The following is an 11,715-nucleotide window of genomic DNA, read 5'->3' as shown; positions in this document are numbered from 1 at the left end:
TGTGTGTAGTAGTCAGAGGATTGTGGATATTTAGTCCTTTGGGAACGAAGTTGCATTTCTTACATGGGCTTAGAAAATATATGCCACTGTCGAGTTTGGATTCTTTCTTTTTCATGTTGTACAGTTTCCTAACACTAGGGAATTAATTTGAGGTTTGCAGGGTAGAGATGAATGGAGGATTGTTGGATTTCTATTGTGTGGAGTTCTGGGGAAAAGGAGGGGGTGAATTATTATAGAGAGATAAAGAAATGTGAAAGCACTCATCAACCGAGGGATTTAAGAACTGCCAAGGACTGGAGCATGAGACTTCTAAGGGCATTGATTGGGGCTGGGGTAGCACTGTTGGTGGGAGATTGGTACCCATCATGTGGATCTGGGGGGCTTGGATGTGCTTTTGAACGTTGGCTCTGTTATTTTAGAAGTTGGATTCATTAATAATTTTTTTTTTAAATAAAAAGAAGCAACCAAAAATTGTGAATCTACCACAACAGTTAACTGCTCAAGTGCTAAAAATAAAATCTTCTTTGCTACTTTAATTTATGATCAAATTCCAGCCATTTTATATTTGTGCCAAATAAATTGAGGAGCTAGTTACCAGTCTTTCCCGCACCGACACTTGTTGACTGTTAATCAAATCACCCCCATGCATCAGAACTTGACTGTAGGCCTTTCATCTGTGCCTTGTACAGTTAATACATTACCCATTTGATTATTTCCAGATTTACATATTTAATGACCTACTTAGCTCCTTTAGCCACAGTATTAGCTGACAGCTCGTGTTCACTTACAGATGGTTATTTATCATAATTCTAGTTTCTTTCTGGTAACTTCTTCCTACAATGTAGGTTATGATTCCAGTAAGTATGATCTCCATTCTTTGGTCCTAGACATACATTTCCATTTGGGCATATTAAAAAACAGTCCTTACTTGTCCAATATTAAAAGTTAATTACATTTTGTGGGGTACCAGGTCTTTGCCTCCTGGCTCATATATGGCTACATCAGCTGGTCTGAAGATCAGGCAGCTATAATCAATTCCCTGACTGAACCTCTTCCAGCTGTAAGGATCTAACTTAAAATACAACACATTTGAATCTGAAGGCTGCTCCTCTTCATACTCTCCTGGTCATTGCTAGAACAAGTATTACTTAGGCACAAGAATGCCCCAACCATGCAAACTCTTCTCTGGCAAGGAGGAAGCAGGAGAGCCATCAGCTTATTCTACAACACTGAAGGATACCTTGGTAGCTGCTGAAAAACATGAGAGACTGAACAACCCCCCCCACCCCAAGCTTTACCAGAAGAGGCAGCACATTAGTTAGTACCAGCTCCGCAGCACCTGTATAGATTGCAAGCTTCAGGGGGGCTTTTTGGCACTTTCATCTAAAACAGATTCAAACTAATGCAATGCCTCTAGGCATGTGGTGTGCCAAATTTAAAGTGGTTTTTTTTTGTTTTTTACACCTGTAAGCAGCCTTTAATACTTTGTCCCAGGGGCTCAGGATACAGCAGATATGGTGAAGAGCAATGGAGACACCCTGGTGGCAAGTCTTCAATGACTCTTGAAAAGGAGAGGGTTTAGTTCACTCAGGAAGATATTTAGGAAGGTGGAGAACATGATTTGGCTGGTGAAGAGAAAGCATAGTAAGACCAGGATAAATTGTTCAAATCCCCTTTCAAAGTAATCAATATTTGTTCATCCCAAGTAAGCGTAGGAAGGATGCCACCTGCCTTATACTGGAAGGATGGATTTCCTAGCAGGACAACAGCTGCAATTTTATTTTCTCAGTAGATAACGCGTAAAGGTTATGGGGGGTGATGTGAAGCAGGTGGGACTCCGCAATTTGTCAATCTATCTGTGGAGGAGCCAACTCAGTGGCCGAATCTCCGACTCCAAATCAAATCAGGAGACCCATTAGTGTCTCTGAACTGAATCGGAAGCCTCTGAATCGATTCAGAGAGATTCAATGATTCAGCCAAACACACAGCTTTGGACATCCAGATACGTAGAAAAAACGCAGTCTCAGCTCGTGAATGCTGAGATGGTGGGGTGGATGGAGCATCCCACAGGAGTGCAGGGGAGTCCACTCTGCGTTCAGCGGTGGACCCGAAAGTGGACCAGAAGTACTTCCGGTCCACTTCTGAGTCTGCCGTGGAGGATGCCGGGGGCACCCCTGTCCCCCAGCTCGGTGACTGATGCCTCCTGGGTCTGGGGGGCACCTAGGGTCCCCCCATGGCTGATTGCTGAGCTGGGAGAGGCATGGGTGTCCACTTCTGGGTCTGCCCCCAAGCACACAGGGGGCCCCCTCCCCCGCCACACTCCTCTTGGACGCTCCATCTGTCCCACCATCTCAGCATTCACAAACCGTGCCTGGTACCCTCAAGGTACATAGAAAAAAAAACAAAAACAAAACAAAACAAAAAAAAACATATAAAGCTGTGCCTATGGCCGAATCACCAATTCTCCAAATCAGAATCAAAGCTTCAGATTCAGATTTGGCCAAATCGAACCAGGACAATGATCTGAATCGGTGAATCGAATCACTATCCCCCAAACTGGGCCAAATCCAAATCAAATACTGCCTGCTTCGCACACGCCTAGTAAGTAGTACTTTCTAGGCCATCAGCTCAAAAGTCAATCATCCTGAATAGATCATGAAATAGGACAGCATAGAAAGGATGATAGTTTTGACTGAAGTCAAAACTCCTAGCGTGGCTGGAATATCTACAGCAGGGGTGTCAAACTCATCTGCCCCACAGATGAGAAGCACGAGGCTGGCCCCTTAGTCAGATCAGGCCCATGGACCTCCTTCCCTTCCTCAGCATACCCAATTTAGCAGCTGCTGCAGCTGGTCTGGGACCTATGCTGCATGCAGTGCAGATCTTTGTGGGGCTAGAACAGGCACTGCGTGTGGTGCAGTCCAGCTGCACAGGGACCTGCACTGCACATGGTACTTGTGAGTGCGACACATGGCACAGGTCCCAGACCAACTGGAGCAGACACCGTGTATGAGTCTGGCTGGGGCAGTCACTGCATGTAGTATGGCTGCTGTTCTGGCCAGATTATACTGCCATTTCAGGGATCCACACTGCACATTGCTGAAGTCACAAATGGTTGGAGCAGCCACTGGATTAGGTATGCTGGGAAGACAGAAGGGGAAAGGGACCCATGCCCCATGTGTAGGTCTGATCTGCTCTGATCCAGGGGCAGCCAGACTGAGCCCAAGGGCTGTGTATTTGACACCCCTGGTATGCAGTAGGGCTCTGCAACTGTTTGGGTTCTGATTCAATTCAGAAGAGATTTGGTGGCTGAATCTCCAAATCGGAAGACCAATTGATCGGAAGGTCTGATTCAATTCAAAGCTCTCCAAACGGATTTAGAAAAGATTCGGAGATTCGGGCAGTTCCCCACACACCACTGCAGGGAGCTGGAGCTGGACTCTATGTTGGTAAGTAAGGGGTGGGGGTCTAGAGGTGAGAGGGGACCATGGGGGGACCTCTGCCAGGCCTCATCTCCTGCCCCCCTGAGCACTACCCACTCCCCCCGACCCAGTGTCCCAGCTCTTTAAAAAAAAAAAAAGCAAAAAATAAAGCCCTGCACTCACCAACTGCTGCACCAATCACTGGGGCTTCTGGGGGCTCATTGCAGAGCCCCCCCCCCACACATAGCACAGGACAGTGGGGATCCCCACCCCCGGCAGTAGACTGAGCGCAGGTGTTTCTTTTTTGTTTTTTTTTGTTTTGTTTTGTTTTTTTTTTTTTAAAGAAAGCCAGGCCAGGTGGGGCCTGTTTGATTTGAAGATTCAGCTGATTTGGCAGTGGCCAAATCTCCAAATCTGATTCAGGACGGTAATTCAAATCACCAAATTGAATCAATCAATGTCCCCCAAAATCAGCTGAATCCGAAGTGAATACTAGCCACTTCGCACAGGCCTAGTATACAGGTATTTCTTGATGCTCACTGAAAGTTTCTCTGTGTTTTTGCCACAATGAAAGTTTTTGGTGACTCGAAATAAAATCTTGTCTTGAATTTCTTTGTAGTAGAGTCCTGTACAGTACAGAAGCCTCAAGCAGATCTGCTTATAATTAGCTGCAATTGAAGTTGGCATGTTTATGATCCAACTCCATTTAAACTCAAAACTATAAGATGTTATGTATTTCTACATCCCCAGCTGTTATGAATCCCTATTCAAATTTTCCAAAAAACAGACTTTTTTTAAACTGTTAAAAACTTTAAACACAAGTAAAAATCTAAGTTACCCCCACTTAAAAAAAAAAAAAAAGCCCAAACACTTAATTGTTCTTAGTTTGTACTTTGCTTATTGCCACAATACAGTTTAATAAGCAGTGGCTTTTAGAATTTTTGTGCGTTTAAACAGTCCTTATATATCAGGGAAGAATGCTTTTGCAAGTCACAAAACCAGTTATTTGGCTGAATTAAAATCGTATTAGTACAAGACTGACTGTTACTGATCAATCAATCGGTTTATGCTGAATCATTCACAAAGTTTTTTTTTAAAGTTTAGTTTCACATAAAAATCAAAAAGATTTCATAAAAAGGTGTGTATTGCAAACACAATGAATATGAAGAGTATTGTCAATGCTATTAACTATATTTCTTATACTTTAGAAATTTGTCCATGGCAGGAGGCATGATTTTGGGATCAGCAATCAGACTTCAATTCTACCCTTTCTACTTGCTCGTGCAGCCAGCCACTACACTGGCAAGTTGAAAACCTAGTGCCCATAAGTCTGGTGCTGACAGTCAGCTAATTATCAATCCCTGGCCCTGACCTGGTATAAAATTCAAATTTAAGGTGCCACACAAATCAGCCATAAAGTGTTCTGCATTATTTGTAAAACATTTTTATGGTTGGTTTGCCATTTTTGCAGTGCCTTAAAATTGCATGCGTGCGTAGCACCCTTGCCATTGATGCTGCAATTAACTTGCTAATCATGGTATAAATGTAACGTGGTGGTAGACAGAGGTGTGACATTTACTATTCCAGGTGTGAACTTGGAATGCAAATGTCATCCTACAGTGTTTCATATGTAGTGTCCAAAGCAATTAACTACTGCTTTTGTATTCTTTTCTGTTTTTTACTAATAACTTTATTTAAATAAGACACAAGAACTTCTATACTGAAAAAATACAAAACAAAAACCACACATTTCCTTGTGTAAAGCAATATTGTGTGATAACTTGAATACTGTTCAGCACAGTGGCTAGAAATAACAGTACAACTATGTACAAAACTTTAAACAATATTTGACAACTTTCTACAGCTGCATTTAGGATACAATTGAGATCAACTGCTGGGAAATTTACATGGCAAAGCATTAGCTTCAACACATTTGGTTCAAAACCTTCAAATATGCTAAGAACAAATGTGTAATATAATTAATATTTAGTTTCTCATGGGAAAACAAAATGAACATGGAATGTCATTGTAAATATTGTACGTCAGAGTTCATTGCTGATCTAAAAACCACTTATTGTATCTGTCTGGTATCTTAACACCAACAACTGAAACTAGTTTCATATTTGGACACAACCAAAGCATAAAAGGTTGTCATACTGCAATGTTAAAACTAGAAGGTAAAAGGTTACGAGCAATTTTTATATACGTCACAGAACAAGTATTTTTTTCCCTTTAACTTCAATCTACAAAATATATAGTGTTTTCACCAAGGCCTGAGATTAGTAAGGTTAAAGATGGCTGTTGCTGTGTGAGTGTTTCCAAGTTTCTTCATGAAAAAAAAAGGTCAAATAAAGGAGGACCTTTCTCATTTCACTCCTTCACCTCTACACCTTACAGTCACAACCCTGACCATTTTAGACAGTGTAGGCTTACACCTTGTAACAGAACATTACCAAAGCCTTTAGTAATAAGATGAGAATTGGGCTGCTTTGTTTCAAAAGAATACACAAGTGCAGTATATATTTCCCCATATTTCCTCAGTAGTTATTGGTGGTGCTTTCTTACTCTTTTCCCCAACTCTTCCTCAAACGGGAGAAACAAAACAAAACACAAACCAACCAACAATGGAGTGAGTTTGTGAGCTGCAGTAGCTGAAGGCTGCTTATCTTGCTTCAGTTCCTGGTAAGACTGCACCATAGCTTTTTATAACACACAACATAAGCCTAATTCCACTGATCTGAAAACAATGGAGTAAGAATATCAAGTTTATTGAGCCTTTGGGGTCCTCATGTATCACAGAAAATGAGCTCTGAAATCAATGGTCTTGAAGTTCCAGTACAATAAAAGGACTAATACTAAACTGTTGACTGCCATGTACTATTTTAAGAAAGTGTCCAGCCTACAGACCCAAGACAATCTTACCAGGCCTTCCAACCCCGCTTTCAACCGCAAAAACGTTATACATAATAACCTAAGTAACTGAGGGTGCTATGAGATGCTTTGATTAGGTAACGTGGATGTAAAACTATTATTCCCCTCTTTCAAACATCCATTTGCTACTTTGGTATTTTTAATAGATGTTTAATCCCAAAGTACAATTATTCACTAATTATACAAATAAAACGCTGCTCATCTAAACACGGATAAAACCTGAAAACTTATTCTCCAACCAGCAAATGAATGAACATTTCCAAAAGAGAAACTAAACATTAATTCAACGTTTAGATGGTAACAGTAGCATTTCACATCCTGAACTGCCAACACGAACATGAAAGGAAATCCCCATCACCCCCTGTGAAACCTGAAAGAATTTTCTGAAGTTAAACAAACAAAAGAAAAAAACATTCTTGTCATTTAAGATCCCTTCACATACAACGTGGAATGTTTCTTATGTACAGCCTAGTACTGAACACTTTAATTGCAACAGCTTAACAGTCATTAACTGAGCAACACCTGAAACCTTTTATATGCCACATTTCACATATATTGAAATGACGATAAATGCAACAGTTGTTTTACTTGTAACCACATGAGAAAGTGATGTACATCACAGATTTGCTGGTTCTCCTCATGTTCACCCACGTCCAGGGTAATCATTCTCCTGGATTTGAAAGCACTTATTCCAAGAAAGTGGAATGTAATGAGGAAATATTAATGCATAAAATAAGGAAAGGCAAAAGAGTGATGTTCCCTCTTTAGATTTTTAGCTGTAAAATATTTTATATCCCAATATGATATACATTCCAAGTTACCTGAGTTTAGACTTCGAGAGAAGTACCTGAAGCTAGGCCATAGGGTGGGCACTGTGCAACTGTTGTGGCCATTTTTTTTTGCATTGTATGTATTACAGAAGTTAGAAACAAACACCTGGATCAATTGTAAACATAATCCTGAAGTACAGTATTTTCCATAGGACACAACACAGCAAGACATTTTCTATTCAGACAGGCAACTTTTTTTTTGATATAGAGCTTATTTATACTGTAGAATCTGAAACAGAACACAGGACACAGTACTAATCTGGTCAAACATACTATGAAATGCATAGTCTCCACTTAAAATGCTTAATGATACATGAGTTCTGCAGGCATTACTGCTTTTTCACAGAAAAAAAGAAAAACAAAACCAAAGAACGCTATGAGTTCTGTCCCTGCCAACAACAGTGTTTAGATATTTTTAAGATGCTGATAAGTATTTTGTTTTGTTCTGAAAAAGGTTGCCACTCCATGCAGATGTATTTGAGCTATCCCCAATCCTTGTTTAAGGGCAGAGGCCTGCTCCACCATGATCTAAATTAACGCATAGCTTTGAGGAGAGGAGTGTTCTTCAGTCTGAAGGTCCTGCAAAAGCGGTTGCTGCTGTTGGGATGGCTGTTGTACTGAGACCTCTGTACAGTCCATTGTGCTGGTGTCATCTGACAGAGATGAGAAAGAGACCCGAGATGAAAGCTGCTCAACAGTCAGAGTGCTCAAAGCTGTGCTTTGACCAGAACTTGGAGAGTTCTTGAGCGTCAGGTCAGAAGCAGGTAGTAGGGGACCCAGAAGTTTTACAGGACAGAAAGCTGATCCGGTCGGGATGAAATTAACCTTGTTTTTGTCAGGGCATGAAAAGAGAGGGGCTGAGACAGGCTGACGAGACCTACAACAGGAAAAAAAAGGTTATATACCTGAACAGCTGGAAGTTTAATATGAGATTGTTTCTACAAGTTACTAAAATGTAAATGACAAGGAATGGGATTAAGATCAGACACAGGGGGCAAACATCTTCCATACTGGTAGTCAGCTGACCATCTGATCCACAGCATTAATCTAGTAGTATGACCTGATAACCAGTGGGCAACATGCAACTCTCAGAAATAAAGTCTGCAGTGTGTATGCACATGGACAAATGTCACATGATAGCTTATAATGATGCAATTAAAAAATATTTCACAACAGCATTGAAACAGCAGCATATTTATGAGTATCAAATCCCTCTGAAACTCAAAAATTCTCCATTGCCAAGCTCCATATATTGACTCCAAGACTGCTTCTACAATTCAAGAAGGTTGTTACTTATCCTTTCAGCAAGGAATCACATTAGAACTAGAACACTCCCTGCCTGTCTTTCTTCTATCCACAGGAGCTAAGCATGCAACCTGTACAGTACGCTCACAGTAGTCAAGTGAAGGGGGGAAAAAAAGGCAAAGTCCAAAACTTTTAAAATCTTGATATCTTGCCCAACAGCTCACAGCAGTACCTCAAAAATACTGGGAAACCCTATACTGCAAGTCTGCTACATTTTACAGATGCACACATTTCTCTTCCAATAAGTAAACATTTTATACATGCCAAATATATCCATACTGACAAAAGTTATGCTACTCATGGCTTTTTCTTTTAAGCCATGAACCCACAGAAAACAGACAGCATTATAAAAAATAATGAACACAATTAAAGTAGTTGAATTTTCCTGCTTGCTGTTTATAAATGCATTAAAAAGTTCAAAGTAAAAAATACTCTATTTCCCTTCAAGCCAACGCAAACACTTTGACTTCTTGTCCATTCAAACTCTCTAAGAATACTTTGCTCCTGGAAAAAAAAAAAAACAACCTCATCAGCTGGAGTAGTTTATTCATCTGCAGTTAAATGGGTTCAGTAAAATGGTTTACTGCTTTGCAGATACCAGCTGATATAAAAGGCATTACTTACGACATTTCCTCAAAGACCTTCACTCGCTCACATCCCTCTGGGGGCTCTCGTTTGAACATGTAGCTGTTGTTTGGTTTGGGAGATGAGGCATACTTGGGCAACGGTGAGCTACTCCCACTGTCTGAAAATTTAAAGCAGTTATATTACTAGTGATTGAGAGCGCTTTTTAATTAAATTTGATTTCCAAACAAGATGCCTTTTTTCCACAATTTAGCCACTAATTCCAGTTTGCTTCTATCACAATGCTTCCTTTATTGCAGGCCATTTCTAACACCCTTGTATAGCACATTTCCTCTGAATAAAAGCTTTAGTGCAGCAGTAATCTACCATACAGCAGCACATAATAGAAGGATATTTTTATCCAGAACACTGCAGATTGAATAAAGCAGAACTGTAATCCTGGAAACAAATAAGTTCTTTATTATGCATTTCAAAAAACGTAAATGAGCAGGATAATATGTAGAACACATGCAGAAGACTTATGAATGGTTATGATAATAAAGTTCTCTATGCCTTCTGATTGCATAAACATTATAATTGGAAGCGTGTGTACATAGCATATACTTTATTAAAAACAGTCTTTAGCAGAAATGTTACCCTCACTGGCCTCATGAATAGCACTGGCATTAAAAGGAAACAAAACAGGCACTTCCTTCCTGATACCTCCTTCCTAGCCATGGGTATCAACTGCCATACTATTTAGTTTTTCAAATATCTGTAACAAATGAAGGTGTCCATCATATTCTCTCTCATCACACTGAACCATATGACAGAGGTGTCTTCTTTAGCTACTTGTTCTCTTCACAATCAATATGCTGCTCTTCCCAAAAGCACACAGCAGCTTATAATAAAAAGGAAGTCTCTCACATTTTAGTATTCTACCTACTTTTAAGATACAAAATAAAACCCCCCATAAACCATATCCCAAGTTAGTTTTGCTTACTTAATACCTTCTCAGATAAGGTTGTCTTACAGTGTTTCAGGAAGATGTCCAGGCTTGAGGAAAGAGTCAGATCTCCACGGAAAGAGCTACAAAGTTAAGGGGCAACTACTGACAATTTCCCATGTGTTTTTAGCAACTTGAACTCGGTACACTAATGGTACTTGCAGGAGGCTGATCTTGGCGATGTAAGGGTGAAGGCAGCCCCTCAAGGTACACAGGGCCCAGACCGTCTTGGACCTTTCAGGTCAGAACTAGCACTTTCAACTGTGGCCAGAAAGCTACCGGAAGCCACGTCATCGACTATATTTGAAGTGGTCAATAGAACTATTGGGTGTTAGCTCTCAGGTGGAAAATTTAGCTCCTAGGATACTGTACAGGTTGCTCTTCATTGTCTCTGCCTCCCATTTGCCAGAACACACTCAGACTGAAATGTACAGTTGGCATTATAAAAGCTCAATAAATGGGAGTTACATGTTTTCCTTTAGTCCAAATTAAAAAAAAAGATTTTTCTCATCATTACAATTTAAACATTTATGAAGAAAATAGGCATTCGTTAGTCAAATGATTTACAATAGAATTTGAGTGCATTTTTGGGACAAAACCTACCCTTCTAAACCAATGTGCACTTTTGCCATGGAGGCAGAGGTTAGAAACTCAAGCCATGGACAGAGGTGCATTTATCTGGGGGCCAGGGAGGGGGGTTAAACTTATCTTCCCCTGAGTGCAGAGCTGTCCTGCCCTGCTAAAAGCTTACTGCTGGCTGTACCTGTGGACTACAAATCCGAAGACACCTGGAAGCAGGAAGAGGAAGTGATGAGCAACCCTGCAGCATCCTGCTGCTGTGATTCTAGACTGCAAATCCAAGACGACCTCAGGGGCAGCAGGAAGAGGAAGCAAAGACACAGCCCATGCTGGCTATGTGCCAGAGAGCCGTGCTCTAGTGCCCTCAGCTTCTGGCCTGAGCCACTGCAGGCATGTGGCCACATTTCCTGAATCAAAAGTGAATGTCTTTCCAGTTGTTTATAAGTTTAATCTCTGCAGCTTAGACTAACCTGCAAAGACTGAACTGATTCAGTCTTGGGCATTTTTACTGTCTGTACTTAGTCATGGTGACCAGAGCTACAACACATGGTCCCACCTTGGCTGCAGCTCTGCTCATTGGGGGTGGCAAGCCAGCTCCCACATTGACAGACAGCTTAGTCCTAAGGGAAGCAGGCAGGATGTGCTCCCCCAGGGCTGCACTCAATAACTACCAAACCTGATCTCCCCCCACCCTTCCCCTTTGGAGGGGGCAGAATGGGGAGAGCAGAGCACTATGGCAGTGTGGGGGATCAAGATTTCCTGCAGCACAACTCCATGCTGGACAGATGTCATATGCAGCACTATAAAGCATAACAATGCTATAGAAAATATTCCTGCATCACCTAGGCACATTACTGTAGTTCTTCTGTCACTTTTGTAATGCTACAGAGGATGCTCATGTACATTCCCTCAATTTCTGTAGTGCTACAAAGGTAACGTAGCATAATTTCCACCCAGGTTCACCTGGAACTTCAAATACTGACTTTTTTTTTTTTTTTTTTTTAAAAAACTTCAAAGTTTCTTTTTTTTTTCTACCTTTTTGAACCCCCCGCCATTTTTTTCTTTTTAAAATCCAATT

At 40.9% G+C, this 11,715-nt stretch overlaps 1 protein-coding gene across 1 annotated transcript in view; it reads right to left on the bottom strand.

Annotated features, from left to right (window-relative positions):
* Positions 1 to 5,171: 5,171 nt before the first annotated feature.
* The window catches only part of GLCCI1 (glucocorticoid induced 1), a gene marked incomplete at its 5' end in the record, with an annotated part of 95,980 nt that continues 89,436 nt past the window's right edge, over positions 5,172 to 11,715 (bottom strand). Inside the window, 2 exons of the mRNA XM_019507979.1 lie at positions 5,172 to 8,060; positions 9,113 to 9,233. Of these exons, the coding sequence (XP_019363524.1) occupies positions 7,712 to 8,060; positions 9,113 to 9,233 (470 nt within the window). The remainder of the gene's footprint in view (positions 8,061 to 9,112; positions 9,234 to 11,715) is intronic.

The sequence above is a fragment of the Gavialis gangeticus genome, unplaced genomic scaffold (genome assembly GCF_001723915.1).
Source record: "Gavialis gangeticus isolate Ggan-Ray unplaced genomic scaffold, GavGan_comp1, whole genome shotgun sequence".
Classification (NCBI taxonomy): domain Eukaryota; kingdom Metazoa; phylum Chordata; order Crocodylia; family Gavialidae; genus Gavialis; species Gavialis gangeticus.
This window is presented reverse-complemented; position numbering and strand designations above follow the sequence as displayed.